The 19,388-nt window shown below is 41.0% G+C and overlaps 2 protein-coding genes across 2 annotated transcripts; both read left to right on the top strand.

Annotated features, from left to right (window-relative positions):
* The first annotated feature begins 1,838 nt into the window (after positions 1-1,838).
* epd (ependymin) lies at positions 1,839-3,538 on the top strand. The gene is made up of 6 exons (XM_040182805.2): positions 1,839-2,043; positions 2,199-2,230; positions 2,334-2,471; positions 2,566-2,752; positions 2,853-2,934; positions 3,077-3,538. Exons 1-6 carry the CDS (start codon positions 1,905-1,907, stop codon positions 3,201-3,203), a joined length of 705 nt encoding a protein of 234 aa, XP_040038739.1. The 5' UTR covers positions 1,839-1,904; the 3' UTR covers positions 3,204-3,538.
* A 984-nt stretch (positions 3,539-4,522) lies between these two features.
* On the top strand, positions 4,523-19,295 carry stag2a (STAG2 cohesin complex component a). Its single transcript, XM_040180636.2, has 34 exons — positions 4,523-4,879; positions 6,826-6,945; positions 7,075-7,153; positions 7,340-7,498; positions 7,685-7,781; positions 7,884-7,960; positions 8,046-8,250; positions 8,384-8,535; positions 9,391-9,464; positions 9,657-9,780; positions 10,204-10,302; positions 10,474-10,553; positions 10,819-10,926; positions 11,216-11,324; positions 11,500-11,617; positions 11,701-11,804; positions 11,893-11,985; positions 12,066-12,155; positions 12,255-12,458; positions 12,545-12,615; positions 12,781-12,868; positions 13,009-13,089; positions 13,490-13,582; positions 13,694-13,868; positions 13,970-14,109; positions 14,195-14,296; positions 14,564-14,712; positions 14,832-14,960; positions 15,071-15,276; positions 15,584-15,845; positions 15,979-16,089; positions 16,240-16,366; positions 17,103-17,180; positions 17,332-19,295. The coding sequence occupies exons 2-34, from the start codon at positions 6,902-6,904 to the stop codon at positions 17,353-17,355; spliced, it is 3,852 nt and encodes a 1,283-aa protein (XP_040036570.2). The 5' UTR covers positions 4,523-4,879; positions 6,826-6,901; the 3' UTR covers positions 17,356-19,295.
* Positions 19,296-19,388: the final 93 nt, after the last annotated feature.

The raw sequence follows: 19,388 nt of genomic DNA on the forward strand, positions 1-19,388 counted from the left end.
GTCTCTCCTATAATATAACTATATTACCCACTAAGCAATATACACAGGGTTATGGCAATATTATACATGCTCTTTATTTGTCATAAATAAACAGTTCATTACAGTTGTACATGAGGCAATGTGATTATTTAGAAACTATGAGATAAGAAACTGTGGGTCAGTGGGTTAGTCACGGTTCACAAACAAACGGACTTCCTCTCAGAGCTGTCATGATACGCTCACTAAAGAGGAAATGGTGCACGAGTAGAAGGGCTTCCCTCATTTTAGCAACCACCTCCCATATTCCCCTCATACAGTAATGTCAAATTTCCCTTATGACTCGCACAAGTTACTCTCAGCCTTTTTTCAGCGTAATTTATTTGTGGTTTCAAACCTCACTTTCGGTTTTGTTACGTGTTTATTTCCTTTTTTTCAATGCTGCACTGAAATCCAGCTTCCTTCTTCATCTCATGGTAAATGAAGTTTCATTATATTATATTTGTGCATTCATCTGCAGTGATAAAAAAAAAAAGATTCAGCAACATTCAAAGCTTTTCAAAACCTAATTATGATTAATACCCTAAAGAAATAAGTTACTGCGGTTTGTCACCCGTGTGACAGAGTGCAAGTGTTTTGTTTTAAAGCACGGACACAACGGGGAATTGTGCAAAAGAACAAAAGACAGCTGCACAAAGTGTAGTCGCGGCAACAACACATTTTTGATCTGGCTCGTGGATTTGACCTGGTATGAACTTCCCAGGCTTTCTATTTAGTTTGGATCACTTTAATAAAAAAAAAGAAAGGGTCAGTGAGGGTGTTTTAAGAGTCATTGCTGGCTGAGAATTTAGCCGATTGTTAAAACAGTGAGCAGATCTTTCTAAGTAGTAGTAGTATTATTTTGAGTAATACATAAAATGCATGAATTTGGCCTAATTCGTGTATTTTTCACCCAGGCTTTAACCAGCCATTAAGATCATTCAATGAATGGTTGTGTTTAAATATCCGTAGCTGTTTACACTCTATAACATTCCAGTTCTTGCAGAAAGGTTTCAGCTGGGAGAACAAATCAAATCAAGCTTGATGGGATTTAATTCCACTCCTGGAAAGATTAGACTACTTCTGGCAAAATATAAATATAATTAAAATGATAAAATAAATAAAATTACAGGTAATTAAATGTAAAGATCCCCTTCACTCAGAAGTGTTTGTGTTTATTGTTAATTGACTTAACATGGATGTTTTACCGTCAGAGAGACGTTTGTGGAGAGTTTATATAAAAAAGGCAAGTGTACTTGTTTGTATAATAAAAAATATATATTTCTCAAATATTTTTAATGCCTTCAAACGTTTCTGGGGGTGATCTTCAAGACTCGGGACCTGGAGCCGTCTTGCATCCATACCAGCTGACTTTAAAGTCGTTTGTGGAGTCTAAGGTGACATAAAATGTGGGTCCGCTGTCACTACGGGACAGAAAGTCACTGTTAAAAGGAGAGATCCATTTCTGAGTGACATAAGCTGAATCCATCTTTTCCAAATCTTCTCTGACTAATGTACCGTATAGTGCACAGCGGTCTACAGTACCTTCATCCTATCATTACAAACTGCAAGCTGTTATCACTGATCATAATTAAATAAGGCTCCTTGACATTCTTTAAAGATTTAGAATTTTGCTCCAAGAGCCTATAAACCTCCATGATTGTCCCCGCTTGACCGAAAAGGGGCAGAAGTAAACAACGCACGAAAACATCTGAGGACAGCTGCACAATCACAGAAGAAGAGAAAGTTGTCATATTGGGTCACCACCAACTGGGTCTAATTTGTTTAGACAGCTTGACGTTTGAAGTCCTGGGTCCTTTTACGTAATCCTCATTGACTTCATCAGATTTCATCCCTATAAAAGCAGCAGTAACTTCACTGAAAGGTAGATGAACTTAGGCTTGCTTTTGCCGTCTCGACTTTTAATTTGTTGCTCCCTCTCTACCAGGAGAATGTATGCAGCCGTAGCGCTTTCCGTCTTCATGTGCCTGACTGCCACCACCAACGCAGATCCCCATCATCCCTGCCGTAAGAATGCTGACTTCCTTTATGTTGGTTGCTCCTCCTGTTTATGCTCTTTGCATTGCTTCATGTTATGTAGTTAGGTAAAGTTATATTAGTTTGAACTGTTTCCAATGGTTGATATTTTGTTGTTTTGTTGTCATCCAACTGTTTTATTTCAGATGCACCGAACATGACAGGTTTCATGAGTGTGGTGAGTTTGTCAAATGTGTCGTTTTTATTTTTGTAACGTTTTGTAACGTACAATCTAGCATTAAAACTCAATGGTTCTGATTGGCTGTTGTTTTAAACTGCAGATGTCCTTGAAGGGCGACACAAAAGCTTTCGGTGCATTTACATATGATTCGATGGGCAAGAAGCTACGGTTCAGATCCAACGAGAGCCACCCTGCCAACACATCCATGGGTTTGGATCTGCTGATGTTATTTAACGACGTGGGTGATTTCTCTCTCCAAATAAAAATGCAAAAAGAACAGATCACTTGCTGTTTTGCGACATGACATCAGAATCTGTGTCTGCATCCTGCAGGGGATATTCTATGAGATCGACAGCAGAAACCAGAGCTGTGAGAAAAAATCCTTGCAATGCACCCAGCACCCTCTGGACATCCCTGATGATGCAACTTTTAAGGGTGTAAAAAACACAGGGAGTCCATCAATTAAAGGGGAGGGGTTAAAAACCAATGAATGGGCAGGATCAATGCCAGACATGAAAGGTGAAAGAAGTGCTACAAAATACCATGTAAAATAATGACAATAATAATGTGGGCCATTAAATGTGAGTTATTTGGGATTTAATTGTGTCCTGTTTTTCAGGCTGCTACTCCATGTCTGTAACCATGGGATGTCTGCCTGTGTGCACAATGTACTTCCATGACACCTATTCATTCATGGTCAGGTTGGTGAATTTTTTTTTTTAATCCTTGGGGGAAATAACCCTCCAGATGTATTTATGAGATTCACTCGCTTCTATTAATTGCACGAGGCTAAAAACCGACGTGCTCGAAGATCCCATTGTTGTGTTTGTATCACTTTCACAGCATCACAGAGGTTGAAATCCAGATCAAGGATCCTGATCTTCTCTTGGTGCCCTCCTATTGTGTGGCGCAGCCTTTGGAGGAGACACCTGAAGGGACAGTCAACAGCTTCCTCAACGAGTTCATGTGAATGAAACCCGGCCGGGCAGAAGATCACCAAACACCTATACGAGTGTGGCCTGCCAGAAGTTTAGACTTTTCTCTGCTTTTCATGTGTGACTTGAGCTTTTTATGTAACAATGCACTACATCACAGCTGTTTCCATCAAATCCTCCCTCTCCATTATGAAGATGTGGTTTTAAATGGATCATTCTGTATACATACACTTGATGTAAAGGAAAGAGATATGTCATGGATTATAGAATTAGTCATAATTACTAACCGTTTGGTGGCTTTTCAAGTTGGTACTGCTTACAAGGCCTGTAAGATATGATCAATGGAACAATAAAATGTCCAATCCGTCAATGGTGGAAAGACTTTTTATTTTAAATCTGGGATCATTTTCTTCTCCACTGTTTTGACTTTGTAAAACTTTTAATCAAGCACGTTTCGAATGACGAAACAGCAAAACTATTTCAGGGCTGTAAAGCTCTGGATGAATGTGAATACTCCTGAAGAATCCTTCAACGAGAGTGTATCATACATTGCAGTTCAAATCGCTCCTCTTGAGAGATCCAGAAACAATAGGTTTTGTCATTTGAGGCACAGTTTTAGGAATAGTAATTTCACTTCACACATCAGCTAACGTTTTTATTTTACTTCTACGATTTGAAGAACTGTCCATCCTGAAGTCTCACACCCATATTGATGTAAGTGTGAATATAAATAACATCCTACAAGTTTTATCAGTGTAAATATTACAAATACCAACATCAACATATAACAGCTGAATGAGTTTTCTGGTCTTGAGGACAATCTACGGTATTAAATCCAGTGTTGAGGCAATCATGAGAATTAGAGCTAAACAAAGAAAATATGAGGTTATAAAATTGAATCATGTAATTGAATCATCGTGTTTACTGCTTTCAGCCTTCTGAATATTCTGGGGTATAATAACAACCGTGGTTGTCTTGTTCATCCTTCTTATGCATTAATCAACAGACCCAAGTTTTCCTGATGTTTATTACATCTCTCACTACTGTCAAGGATTATAAACTGCTTGTGTTTCCCCCCAAGTTACACAATATACTATTACACACACTTAATTCATGATGATTCAATAGGCTGAGGTGGTCGAAATTGTGACATTGATTTTGTAATGATTCACTTGTGTCACGAAGGGATGACGATGTGTACATTTTTCGGAAATATCTATTACTCTTAAACTCGAGGTGCATCTCAACGTTTATATTCCTGAGAATTGCACCCACATTCTCATCCTGCAAACACGCCAACACATTCGTGATACATTTGAAATCTGAGAAGTTACGGGGCCTCTCCCCGAGCACAGGCGGACTCATTTCACAGATTTTAATGTTGCTTCTTGAAGTAGGTGTTTTCCACCAGCGAGTAAAGTGCAGTAGGCAGCGGCGGGAGACGCGACGTCCGTCTCCCACCTGCAGTTCTCGCAGCCGCCGACAGGTGGTGCGCGCGCACGCGCTACACGCACACCGTTGAAAACACAAACTGTAACCTGGCTACGTTAGCCGGCGAGGAGCTTCTTGACGTAAGCTACCAATAAAACTTTTATTCACGAGGAAATGACAATTTGCGTGGGGAATTAACGATAGCGCCCCCCCTCCTCCCACAAAGTCCTCGACCTTTGGATTATTTGCCTTTCAGTCCGTCTGTGATTTAAAAAACGAGGTAAGTAACGTGAAGTTGTAAAATGGCGGATAGCTAACGTTGACATGCAGGGAGCTTAAGTGTTCGAGGCTGCTGTGTTCGCCAGCCGACCGGGCGCTTGACACACACACACAAGGATTAACATAGAGATACAACTTCATCAGAAAAAAATACAGATAATAACGGCGATGTGACATTCCCGCTGGTGTTGAGCAATCCTCGCGTTAGCCTGCTACAGCTAACGGTAACGCGAGCGAAGCTAACGCTCATCTGACGCGTACAAAATGAAAAGGCTAATCTCCTAAAGTGAATCCTAATGCCGGAATGAGTTGTTCGATACGAGCGACGGGGCCAAAGGTAGTTGTGTAACCGCTGTAGGAGCGGCTAACGTCAGATGTCAGTGAGCTTAGCTAGCGGCATTAGCCGGAGAGGCTCGGATCCACCAGCCTTGAAAACAGCCGCGTCGGTATTTCGGAAGTAAAAACAACCGTGCGTGTCACAACTGGGGATCGACTCGCTTAACGATGTATTCAAAGTGACGTTAAGAGTAAAATGTGACATCGATCGGCGTGCGTTATTAGATTGTTGCATGAGTCAACGGTTACTCGTCCAATAAAGCGATCGACCTCACATCGAGGGGCTCAAGACCAAATACGTGTTTGACGTCACATCTGTGGTGCCGAAAGTCTTAATTCATCTTTTCGGGTCGAGCGCAACCACGGAGTGTTTACATCGCATTCCGGGATGGCGCGTTACGATGGACACGCCCCCTCACATCCCCCTTCATCCGATCCGTCATTGCGAGATAACGAGTCGAGACACACCGCGTGTCCCTTGTCCTGGTGAATGACATAAGCGATCTGCTTCAGTTTATCACATCCTCCCAATTTGGAAGACCAGACACACACACACACACACACACACACACACACACACACACACACACACACACACACACACACACACACACACACACGCATTAGTATTTGTGTTGGGTTGTGCGTCTGCAGTGTGCCTGCTGTCACTTGCTCATTTGAATTAGCAGGATCTCTTTTTTTTTTTAGATTTAGCGTTTATTGTAGAGTTTGCTTTCATCTGTGATTTGAGTTGATAAAGATTCCGACCGCAGGGTAGGAATACGACCATTACTAAGTTAAAGACCACACTAGCCTATCGTTTACAAATTATTTCACTTGTTTTATTTATATGTATAATACCGTTTCCCTACTCAGCAATTAACAGCTGTATGAAACTAAGTAAAACATGCATTAAATATTAAACCTACACACAATCCTCATGTATTTGATCTATTAAATACCACATTTGGTACTTATATTCAATGATTGCCTGGGAAACATCAACTAATTTATTTGATTTATTCAGGTAATAATGCAAAATAGAAAAATTACATTTTGTGATTCACAAGAATGATGATGTTGTGTATTATTTCCAACTGCTCAATTTCTGAATATGAATAAATAACTGATATTTAAAGTCTGCATTATCTGCACAGTTTATAGTAATAAATGCAGGATCTGTGAGTTCACGGTGTGTACAGTTATAGAATACAGAGAGTCAGTGCAAACCATTAAGGCTTAAACAAAAGCTTGGTTGCTGAGAAGAGCTCTGAGGGAGATGTGTTGTTAAAGTAGGGCTGCACAGAATGATTGTTTTCGTTGTCAGTTAACCAGTTGGGATTATTACAGTTTGGGATAATGATATCATAGAATATACAATACGTTTTTTCTTAAAACCACAGGCTGATATCTCCACGTCATTTTTTGTGCCCAAGGTGGTGCACTGCCAGGCGGGAGTTTTTGGGGTCTTTGTCTTTCTGACAATAGAAACAAACAAGTTCTCTTCATCCCTCTTGTATGTGGTCATGAAACTAAGATCCGTGTGAGATATACTGTGATGTGTTTGTGTCTTAGTCCTCGTGACAAACTTGTCTCTGTCTTCTTTTCCAGGTGCAGATACCTTGTTTGCTTGGGGTCTCGAGCAGTAGACGCACACACCTCAGCAGTTCCAGAAAATGTTAAAGAAATGATAGCAGCGCAGGATTTGCACACAGAGTTTCAATTTGCTCAGTAAGAAAAGCAATTGCATTTATTTATTTTATTCATTTTGTGACCACTGTCATGTAACTAACCAAGGAACTTAAATGTTATCTTTGAAGTCTGTGTCATTTCCGTAATGACTTCATCTGCTGTGCACAGAGAGGCAGAATCTCACTTGTCTTCTGATACCGATCTTGAGGATCCTGATGGCAAAAATGCAAAGACAGGAAAGGGCACGGTAAGTTGTGCAAACCTTTGATCTTCATCTATATGTTTTCCACATCCGTGATGTCAGTTAGTCCCACGCTGCGGCAGATTCGTCATTGCCAGTAACCCGACACGCTGGTCCGTGTGCACGCGCGTGTAATGCATGCAACACAATGACACACTTTCTTTTTCCATTTGACATCTTCCTCGCCTGCAGGCAGCCAAGAAAGGGAAGAAGGCCACCGGAGACAAGGCCAAAGGTGGGGCAGCATGGAGGGCCCCTGGTCTTGGCAGGGTGAATGGCCATTATCAGGAGAACGGGATGGAGAACATGACCCTGTTCGAGGTGGTTAAGATGGGGAAGAGTGCCACACAGGTGGGTACACGCTGCTGTGGGGAAGACAGCCTGTCGGTCTGGTCAGGGTCTTTTTGGTTGGAGCTGTGGTTTTCCCATTTATTTGGATTGAATTGTGATGGGGTAATCGTACTCGTCATCCTGAACATGGAGTTTTGAGATCTTTTTCCAAAGTTGTATTTGTCATGGTGGGTTTTTCCTTTGTAGTCCGTTGTTGACGACTGGATTGAGGCATACAAGAACAACAGGGACCACGCGCTCTTGGACTTAATCAACTTCTTCATCCAATGCTCTGGCTGCAAAGGTGTGTGTGTGCCATTGCCTGGATGAATACGCAGTAGGCCGGGGGGCCTCGAAACAAATTAGAATGCTGAACTTGGCCACTACTGTGCGATTCTCCACACAGGTGCTGTGAGCGGAGAGATGTTCAGACACATGCAGAACTCGGAAATCATCCGAAAAATGACGGAGGAGTTTGACGAGGTGAGGTGATCAGATAACAGCATGTGGCAGACAGTAAAGGGTAAGTGAACCCTATTATTACCTTGCCTCTGATGTCATCCAACAGGACAGCGGTGACTACCCGTTTACCATGTCGGGGCCACAGTGGAAGAAATTCCGGATAAGTTTCTGTGACTTCATTGCAGTTCTGGTGCGTCAGTGTCAGTACAGCATCATCTACGACGAGTACATGATGGACACGGTCATCTCACTGCTCACCGGCCTGTCCGACTCACAGGTCAGGGCGTTCAGACACACAAGCACACTGGCAGGTCAGTTTTCAATGTGCACGTTTCTGCATTTCCGCTCCAACGCCTGCCTGCCTGCACACCTGCGCTTTTATTGTGCTGGTCGTGTTATTCCTTTAGGCGGGTCCCCTGAATTTTTCATTTTTTCCTCCTGCAGCCATGAAGCTGATGACGGCCTTGGTGAATGTTGCTCTCAACCTGAGCATCAACATGGACAACACGCAGAGACAGTACGATGCGGAGAGAAACAAGGTGGTCGCCAAAAGGGCCAGCGATAAGCTGGAGCTCCTCTTACAGAAGCGTAAAGAGGTGAGAAGAAATACACTTTGTCTGTACTGTAACAGTGAAGTGTTGTTTGTACTGGCGCGAGGTACCCAGGCACGGGACTCCACTATGAGTCTGTTTGTTGCGGTATTCCCCGAGACACCAACTGGCTCACTTAATAAATATTATGTGACGAAGCAACCAACCTCGGTGCAGAGGAGGAATTGTAATTGACTGCAAACTTATATTGGTTCATATTCAATTAGTGACACATCATAGCTGAATTCAATCACAGTGGACATTTTGTCTTTATTTTGAATTTGTTAAACTGATTTACTTTTTTATATCTATTTATCTGGTTTGATAGTACATGACAATAGGTTGTGAGAGCAATCTGATCCAAATCTATTGGGGGGGCCTCGTGTAATGACCACTTGTCCAAACATTGATATCTTATGTGGAATGTACGAACGATAACATGTATTTATTAGTTTCCACATATTTAGAATTTTCCCTTTGGTCTGAACAAAATTCCCAAGTGTCATATTGCGTCTGCTTTACTCAACAGGGCAAAAATAATTTCACATTCAACCGGACATCGTAATGCCTTGATCTGAATAAATATGTCTTCCAGTTCCAAAATGATTATTTGGTTCATGATATCATCATAAAGAACTTTAAATGTTTAAGTTCTTTATCAGCTTATATCTTCCCGTTGTCATGAGGAAAACGTAAAAAATAAATTGAGCATCAACCTTTACTGTCGGTCAAATTACATCAAACCGACCTCTTCCTGCAATGCCTGCTTGTGTTAGTGATTGAGGGCTAAACAAGGTACTTTTGTTTTTGGTATTTTTGTGCAAGTAATTTGATAACTATCAATTTGTGTTTATCGTTCAGCTTCAAGAAAATCAAGATGAAATTGAAAACATGATGAATGCGATTTTCAAAGGAGTGTTTGTGCACAGATATCGGTAAGTGGACCTCTCAATGTACATTGTTGGCTTTCGGCGCCCTCTAGTGTTAAAATAACATTAACACTCACCCAAGTGCAGATGATTTTAGTTTAGATTTTAGTCTGAACAATTGTGTTAGCACAAAGGCATGTCGTATTATATTATGACCAAATTAAAATCATTATTTTTTGGGGGGGTTTTCTATTTAAGTGATGCTATTGCTGAAATACGAGCCAGTTGTATTGAGGAGATCGGAGTGTGGATGAAGTTGTACAGTGACGCCTTCCTCAACGACAGTTACCTGAAGTATGTTGGCTGGACGATGCACGACAAGGTGAGCTAACAGACAGCCGCTGTTTTCTGGGTAAAACAACAAATCAATCTTCTCTCAAGAAAAGCTGATGGAGTGACAAAAATACATTTACCGACTTCCGACCTCAGCGTAAATCAAACTAACCAATCCTATTAATTAAGTGCTTCTGCACTCATTTCACAATAAGAGTCAAATGTAGTCAACTTTTCTAGAAGATTTTTGATTTTTGACTTTTATTGTTGTATTTGTTGGACTTTGATCTTTTTAAATCTGATCAAATTATTCGCCCGTGGCAAAGGAATTAAAAAAAAATAACTCCTACTGACGCTCATCATTATCGTTTGTCTAAAAAGGTTCTAATCATGAACAGCTTTGCGGTCAAGGCAAAGTAACGCCCTTATTTGAACATGGAACATAATCAATGTATTTCTACTGTGACTCCAGCAAGGCGAGGTGCGACTGAAGTGTCTGGGTGCCCTCCAAAGCCTGTTCCACAGCAGAGAGCTTGGCGCGCGCCTGGAGCTCTTCACAAGTCGCTTCAAGGTATGCCAGCAGTAATTGAAATGTGTCGGAAACTTTTCCCTGTCCGATAACTAAAGAGGTATAACGTAACGTTGACTTCGCCATACGCGTGCACGCCATGACAGCGGATGTTGCGGAGGTCGTCTGTCTGAGGAAACTGATTCTGAAACATACACGCGCTGTCGTTGACAGGACCGCATTGTGTCCATGACTCTGGACAAGGAATACGATGTTGCAGTACAAGCCATCAAGCTTCTGACACTTGTCTTACAGTGAGTGACCTTCCCTCCTCTTCATTGTTTTGTAAAATCATATGATGTGACTGTAGAGACACGTTAAAGTCAACTTGATGGATAAACTATCTTGCCACAGATTGGGATTGTTACTCAAAGTCTTCAGTCCTGATTGTTGTTGATAGTTGAGGCAGCTCAGTCTTAAATGGGGAGGTTATGACCATATTATGTTAAGTGTATATTTGATTGGGGGAACTGAGCCTTATGACTACGTTATAACTGGCGTATCTATTTGATCTAACAGGTGCAGTGATGAGGTGCTGACAGCAGAGGACTGTGAGAGTGTGTATCATCTGGTTTACTCAGCACATCGACCCATCGCTGTTTCTGCAGGAGAATTTCTGTATAAGAAGTAAGTGTCTTTCGAGACTCGTTAAACAACTGAACATCAATGATGGGTGGTCATCAACAGCACATTTATGTTAGGCGACTCACGTTACATGAGTTAAGTGTCAGAAAAAGTCCTAATAATTGGTGTTCCTGCAAAATGAGCTGTGTGAGATTACATTAGATCAATTAAAGAAGAAACATTAGTTTAGGGTTAGTTTACATTAGTAAGGGACTGCAGGCAGAGCAGTTTCTTAGACCACCGGCCTTCAGCAGACATCTTTTACAGCCTTTGATGTTGTGCTGATCTGAAGGCTCTTCAGCCACCAAGGGCCTGAGGACGAGGGATTACCCAGGAGGGGCAGGCAGAGCCTCAACGGCAGCCTGATCAAGACTACTGTCTTCTTCTTCTTGGAGAGCGAGGTAAACAGGCCTTTGTGTCTTACTTCTGGATGTTAACCTCTTCGTACCCATCCCACCAAAATATGTTAATTCACTTTTGGATGAGATGCAATTATTCTTTTGTCAAACTGATAGCAAGCAAGACATCACATTTTGAATTTGATCCAATAACATTTGCCCAATTGATGCGCTGCAGCTCCATGAACATGGGGCCTACTTGGTGGATAGCTTGTGGGAGTGTGGGTCAGAGCTGCTGAAGGACTGGGAGACGATGATCAGCCTGCTGCTGGATGAGCCCGCGCCAGGAGAGGAGGGTAACTGTCCACGCTGTCGTTTTATGTCATCTCTTGGTACTCGTAACGTTCAGTCGGTGAGCGTCTATATTTGCAATCCTCAGCACTGACCGATCGCCAGGAGACTGCTCTGGTGGAGATAATGCTCTGCGTCATCCGGCAGGCTTGTGAATGCCACCCTCCTGTAGGCCGAGGCACGGGCAAACGGGTGAGTGTCTGGTTGTCGCGCTCACGTGGCTTAGCCCTTGTTTCTTAAATGACTTCTTGTTATTGTTGTATCTTGTGCACGGAAAAAGGTCCTGAGTGCAAAGGAGAAGAAGACCCAGCTGGACGACCGGACGCGTATCACAGAGATGTTTGCGGTCGCGTTGCCTCTGTTGTTGTCAAAGGTAATCACTTGCCTTCAGAGTTGACAACGAGTTTGAATCGGAACAATTCGGCCTAAAGTCTTTCTCTTTTCTCGTCACAGTACTGCGTCGATATCGATAAGGTGACCAATTTGCTACAAATACCAAAGTACTTTGATCTTGACATCTACACAACGGGCCGGTTAGAAAAGGTTTGTCAACTTTTTTCACATTTTTTCTTGTTCATGCATTTTGCAAATTGCATGCAGTTTCAATTAAACAATGTCTCGTGCTCTCACGCCCTCATTAAGCATTTGGATGCCTTGTTGCGGCAAATCTGGGAGGTCCAGGATAAGCACACGGACACGGAGGTGCTGGAGGCCTGCTCGACCACCTACCACTCTCTCTGCAACGAGGAGTTCACCATATTCAACCGTGTGAACATCACTCGCTCCCAGCTGCTCGATGAACTTGTAGACAAGTTCAATAGGCTCCTGGAGGACTTCCTGCAAGAGGTAGGTGCCAGTGGAATGTTTAAAAACATAGTCCCAGTTGGAGAGGCTGATGTGATCACCCCGGATTTCTTCTTCTTGTTCGTAAGGGCGGAGAACCAGACGAAGATGATTCCTACCAGGTTCTAGCTACACTCAAGAAGATCAGTGCTTTCCACAAGTAAAGCAGTTCACTTTCATTTCTTATGGTTTCCGTATACTGTTATTTGTTCAGAGGGAGCATTGCATTTCTAGGATCAAATTTTTTTCGAGGGTAAGATGAATTATGACATGTGCACAAATGTTATTATGTATTATTTGTCATTTGCATTCATTTTCCTCGCAGCGCACATGACCTCTCGAAGTGGGATCTCTTCAACGGCAACTACCGGCTACTTAACACAGGTCTGCAGAACGGGGACATGCCTGAACAGGTAACGGCAGTCTTCTCCAACTTTCTCGGTAACTTACCCAAAAGGCTAAAGCAACTATAACCAGTTTTGCTGCGGAAGCGTAACCTGCTTACTTGTGTGAAAAAGTGAGGTCTGTCTGATCTGCTTGACTATTCCCTCAGATTGTGATTCATGCCATGCAGTGCACACATTACATCATCCTGTGGCATCTAGCAAAGGTTTCTGAAGGCAGTTCATTGAAGGTATTTACATAGCGGTCCATGGCACATTTTTTGTGTAATAGTATGTAAATAAAGTAAATGATTGTTCAGAGTAAGGTGTAAAGAGGATATCGGTTTGTCGAATGAGAGCTTTTAGCAAAGTGCATTGAGTTTTAAAGTACATTTATACATCCTCACATTATTCTTACAAAATGTATACATTTTTTTATTCTCAAAGACTGATGTAGGCACTACTATGTTTTAGTATTAAACCTGCACACCAGTTTACATAATTTGTATCTGGTTTAAACTACTAATTTACTATTTCTCTTTTTTTGACTACTGAACTATTATTTTATGTATTTGTATATTCATGAAGATCTCTTTGCATATATTTTATTTCCCTTGCGGGACTGTCTAACCCAACATTTGCTCCTCTTAGGGTGATATGGTGACCTTGAGAAAGCAAATGAGAGCTTTCTTCTTAATGTGTCAGCGTTACTTGAACAGCATCAACAACGCCGTTAAAGAACAGGTGGGGTTACGCCGATGGGACTCTTCTCTTGCTGCTGACTTTTTTTACACGGCTGTTCTTCTGTGCCTCCTGACGATGTTCATAAACGCTGAAGTGTTTTGTTTATTCCAGGCCTTCACCATACTTTGTGATCTGCTATTGATCTTCAGTCACCAAATTATGTCTTCAGGCCGGGAACAACTGGAGCCTCTGGTCTATACACCAGACTCCTCTTTGCAGGCAGAGATGCTCAACTTCATCCTGGATCAAGTGTTCATTGATCAGGATGACGACAACAACAGCACAGGTCAGAGTTCTCAGACTTTCCACACTAACATTTAAGAAGCAAAAGGGCATTGACTTGATCGATTTAAAAAAAAAAAATTGTATTATTGTTGTATTTTCCAGACGGACAGCCAGATGATGAAGCCAGTAAAATTGAGGATCTGCACAAGCGAAGAAATCTTTTAGCTTCCTACTGCAAATTAATCATTTACAATGTGGTGGAAATCAACACCGGAGCAGATATATTTAAACAATATATGAGGGTATGTTTAACTTAAACTTAACGTAAAAGGAAAGCCTCATATCCCCGCTCTACTTAATGTCAGTATTCCCTCTCTTTCTTCTTAGTATTACAATGACTATGGAGATATCATCAAGGAAACGTTGAGTAAAACAAGACAAATCGACAAAGTTCAATGCGCAAAGACACTCGGCTTGAGTCTGCAAATGGTAAGATTCTTTGCCCGGGTGGAGACAGAAAAAGGGGAAATGGCCTCAAGTAAACTGAATCTTTGCATCGTCAGACATCACTTTTACATGAGCTTGCTCTATGAAAATGGTCTTTATTAATCCTATTCATAATTTAAAAAATGAATTGGAATTACATTTGGCTTAATTTAAAGCCATTAAAAGTAAAAAAAAAAAAAAAATGTAAAGTCTGTGAAACGACCTTTAACCAAATAGTAAAAAGTGTTCTTCTGTTGTTTCCGTTTGTAGTTATTCAACGAGATGTTGTCAGAACTTGGCTTTAATGTTGACCGCTCAACATCCGCCTTCTGTGGCATAAAGGAGCTTTCCCGCCGCTTCTCGTTGACTTTTGGCTTGGATCAGATGAAGACCAGGGAGGCTATTGCTATGTTACACAAGTAAGTACGAGTCCAGTAAACTACAAAGACCTTGTGGTTCACAGCCTTTCATGGAACTCCGAACTTGATATCTATGTTCAAACGAGCATTCCAAATCATTATTTCTCTCTGTGTTTAAGGGATGGGATTGAGTTTGCTTTTAAGGAGCCTAGTCCCCAAGGACCGGGTAGTCCGCCTCTCAATCTGGCCTTTTTGGATATCCTGAGCGAGTTCTCCAGCAAACTAATTCGTCAGGACAAGAGAACAGTGTAAGTCTGAGCTGCAAAACTTGTTAGATGGTTTGTGTCTATGTTGGGCATGGAGCTGAGGAGGAGCTGACGATCCTAACTTTGACGGTGTTGTGCTGACACTTCGACAGTCACATGTACCTGGAGCGATTCATGACGGTTCAGATGGCGCTGCAGCGAGAGGACTGCTGGCTGCCCCTCATCTCCTACAGGAACTCCTTACAGGCAGGAGGAGATGACGACACCATGTCTGTCATGAGTGGGATTAGCAGTCGCGGGTCCACCAGGAGTAAGAAATCCAAGCAAGCCACCGCTAGCAAAAGGAAATTGCCTGAAGGTGAGCACATTTTACATTTACATTCTACTTTGATTAAAATGTATTTTTGGTTGTTTTTGAAATGGCATGCAACAAGAGATAATCTGCAGTAAACTTTTTTTCATGATAGTATTAACCAACCACTTGTTGTAATTAAAATGGTAAAATTCACAGTCAAAAAGCTGGAAATGTGAAACTGTTTTTGGGAATTGTCATACATGTATATTGATTTGTGTATGCTAGTCGACAACATGTATTCATCAGGTAACCCGCCAGGAAATGGATGGAGCTCTGTCATTTTATAATTTTCATGACTTCTCTTTTGTAGCCGAGGAGAACAGCTGCAGCAGCAGTGATGCCGTTTGGATGAACCGCGAGCCGAACGCGCAGACGCCACTCATGATGCATTCGCCCCACCTCACCTCCACTGTACTCCGAGATCCAAAGAAGATGAGGCCGGAGGACAGCTACACTGCCGCATTCGCCATGCCAACGGAGCAGCATCCCCATCAGCCCGCGCCTCTCCAGCAGCAGCAGCAGCAGCAGCAGCAGCCGCCACAGCATCCCCACGAGGCCGCCATCGATTACAAGTAGGGACAGCTTTCTCCCAACCCTCACGCACCCCTTGAGATCAATATTGGAATATGGCTGCTGTTTACTGCTTCTTGTGCTCCTTTCGTTTAATGATATAGTTGTGTTGAATGATGAACACTGTACCAACAGCACCCAGGTCACTTGGATGTTGACACAGAGACAACAAGCGGAAGCCCGTCAGCAGCAGGAGCGTGTTAGCGTGCAGTACGCCAAGATGAGGAACCACATGCAGCAAGCAATGTAAGGGGCCCCTCTTGCTGAAGTACATTTAATATGTTTAAATGGTTGAGGAAACCTGGTAAATTGAACCGCTTTATAGAATAAGATTGAGGTAACAGACTGTATGTGAAACAGCACAGCCTCATAACAAGCGCTGTGTGTACTCCTCAGTCGTCGAGGCTCAGGACTTATGGAGGATGATGAGGAGCCGATAGTGGAAGACGTGATGATGTCATCAGAGGACCGCTTGGAGGACATCAATGAGGGCATGGATTTTGACACGATGGACATTGATTTGGTAATATAACACTGCAAAAGTTGTTGCGCTATTTGTAAAATTATAATGTGATCACATGATCACCTTTTAAAATTCTTATAGCAAACTCTGCTAACAGCTTATTTAGACATACAGCAGTCATTATTGTTCATTTGGGGTTGTGTATTTGTCTCCGCAGTGAATGCAGGTTCAATATTCAGTGGGATTTTAGCACTGATGGTGGTATTGTGGTGACCAGCTACTTTACATATGGCTTTTAGAATTTTTTTTCTCTTAGAACAGCTGCTTGCTGCTGCAGCTGCCAAAAGTCTGAATAGTCATCAAAGTGAAACGAAACAAACTAGTGGAAACATCTACAATTGTCTCCCGAAACTTACTGTCAAGCTCCATTTAGCCAAAAGGAGCAATGATTATTATGTTGATAATCACTTTGTCACAGTGTGTTCACATTGTCCTTTGATATATTGTTGTTATAGCCCCTCTATAGCCTCTGCTCATGTGCATTCATGGGACCACAAATAGAGGAAGTGCCTTAAGGGATTTCATCTGCAAATATTTACAGTCAATTTTAAAAGCTCCTCAGACAGACGTGATCTGTCTGTGTGACCCAGTCATGCGTTTTATTGTTGGCGCTTTGCATAACAGCATCATTTTCTGATTTTATTGCCACAGTTGGTGTAGGATTTATTTTTTCAATATAAGCCTAATTTCATTACGTTTTCTGGTGCGTTATTCTTACCGAGTTGTTATTTTTCAGCCGGCATCAAAGAATCGCAGAGAAAGAACTGAACTAAAGCCGGACTTCTTTGATCCATCTTCCATCATGGATGATTCGGTAAGCAATGCCTTTTACCTCAAATGTGAGGAGTCATGGTTATTCAGGAATTGTAAGCCAGTTTTCTTCAGATAACCTAAGTATCAAAGACTCACATTGTTTCCTATTCATAAGATTGTGAATTCCTGAACTGCTTTTTGTGTGTCTTTAGGTTCTCAATGTTTCAATGTTCTAAAAGAAATTGCATCAAGAAAAGTATTTTTACCAAAAGATGAGATGGATGACGGAAATCTGAATGGAGAAAAATGGACTGCTATAAATGATTTGTGAGACACCAATGTTTGCCTCTTTAACGCTTTGTTAAAACTTAAAGCGAGAGCATGAATTTGAATTTTATTCTGATACTTTCACGCAAGAAAGGTTTATGTTTTTGTTAAGATACCCTGAAACCAACTTAATGTTAGCTCATCACACCAAGCTAAAGCCGTGCCAAAGTGATGCGGCAAGTGCATAGTGAGGGGATAATAACAGACTTAAATTCAAATTAATAATATATACACCTTTAATCTTTTACAATCAATAGACAATAAAGGTTTGTAAATACATAATGGCCAATATACAGGAGTGGTGAACACAATTTCATGAATTACAGCTGATAAAACAATATTAGCCCTGCAAATTAGTACTACCTTTGTGATGATTTTAGCTTATTTGATGAATAATAAAATGACACTGTATTTTGTTACAGAGGCATGAATTCAAGTTTATGGTCATTTCACAGCCATATTTCTCGAAATGATCATGGGCTCCAATCAATGCCTCATTGAACATCATAAGCTTTATAAATACAGGATTTATTGCAGGGCTATTAAATTGGGCTGTGATGCTTTGTAATGGCGTGTTATTGTGTTTACCACCTGTACTTTTAAACTGTAGACTTTGGCATGGCACATAGCCATATATCACAACATGTACACAGTAAAGTATAATGTGAACTGGCCTTTCATACTGTTCAAATGCCTTGCCAGAAATGATATACGACATTCTCAGATTTCTTTGTGATGGTATTTTTTAGAAATGTATGAGTTCTGCTTTTATACCTTATAGATAACTTTGATTTATAGATATTTTGTAATGACAATCAAATGTATATGAATGGTTTCTAATCCTGTTATTTCACATGGATGTTGAAATAATCCTTTTTAATTAAAATGATTGTTAGTATAGACATGGCCAGATATTTGTATTTTGCATTTGATCTCTCTATTACAAATGTGAGCAAAAGTAATGTATTGCTCAAATGTAGTTATCTGAAAAAAGAATGGCTGCATCTAAAATTATTTTTTACTATTGGGAGCCTTCACTCTCATAGATACATTTTGACTCGATCTTAAACCTATAACCTCTCCTATATCTTGACTATTCTTCTCCGCTGTATAGTATCTAATACTATCCAATAACAAAGTCATAGAATTATTGCAATATTTAAAATAATGGATATATTAAATGTTTGCAGAAGGTGTGCATTGTTATTTCGTTTTGTTTGTTCCATTTGGCAAGTGTGCAGAGGATTCCGTCAAAAGCCAATTTGAGGAGCCACTGTTGAGTGTACAAGAGCTGTAGAGTTAATCTAAATTACAACGTTTTAGGATTCTTTTGTCAATCATCGTAGGATAAGAATTGTATATTATACAATTACAGATGTGTAATATATTGTGAATCTGTGACCCTTTTATATTTGCAGTTTCTATGCTTGGAATTTTAGTAAAGGGTTAAGTAGATCGTAACTTTTTTTGAAAAATATACACATACAGTATATCATTTTGTCTGTCTTTCAATCGATTGCTGTGATATTTCTTTAGCTTTGTGTATTGGCCTGGATGGCAGATTCAGATTTGATGGAAAATGGTGTAGTCATATTCTAGTTAAATACGAATCCCTTATTTTCCTCAGAATCTCACTATCAGTGAAGCAGATCATGTGGTCTTACCGTGACCCTATAATATATATACATACTGACTTCATATTAAGCAGATGAGAAAAATGCATTTCCAGTGAATTTACCCTACAATTCTGAACCTCCTGTTTTGCATTGAACTGCTGAAAATGTGCATACATCTGTATGTTCAGACATATTTAAATTTTTGTGTACATTAAATTTGTGTTTTTACTCAACGTGTGTCCCATTGCATCCTTTGTATTAATATATCAGGCATGACACAAAATAATGGATCCTGAAGGATCACTTGTACTTGGTGGGGAAGTGAA

Source organism: Gasterosteus aculeatus, chromosome 7, assembly GCF_964276395.1.
Source record: "Gasterosteus aculeatus chromosome 7, fGasAcu3.hap1.1, whole genome shotgun sequence".
In the NCBI taxonomy this organism is placed as follows: Eukaryota; Metazoa; Chordata; class Actinopteri; order Perciformes; family Gasterosteidae; genus Gasterosteus; species Gasterosteus aculeatus.

Coding starts and splice junctions, on each gene's coding strand:
- stag2a (XM_040180636.2), top strand. CDS start 6,902: ATGATAGCAGCGCAGGATTTGCACACAGAGTTTCAATTTGCTCA. Junction 6,946..7,074: donor ACAGAGTTTCAATTTGCTCA/GTAAGAAAAGCA, acceptor TGCTGTGCACAG/AGAGGCAGAATCTCACTTGT. Junction 11,805..11,892: donor GCCGAGGCACGGGCAAACGG/GTGAGTGTCTGG, acceptor GCACGGAAAAAG/GTCCTGAGTGCAAAGGAGAA.
- epd (XM_040182805.2), top strand. CDS start 1,905: ATGAACTTAGGCTTGCTTTTGCCGTCTCGACTTTTAATTTGTTGCTCC. Junction 2,753..2,852: donor ATCAATGCCAGACATGAAAG/GTGAAAGAAGTG, acceptor CCTGTTTTTCAG/GCTGCTACTCCATGTCTGTA. Junction 2,935..3,076: donor ACCTATTCATTCATGGTCAG/GTTGGTGAATTT, acceptor TCACTTTCACAG/CATCACAGAGGTTGAAATCC.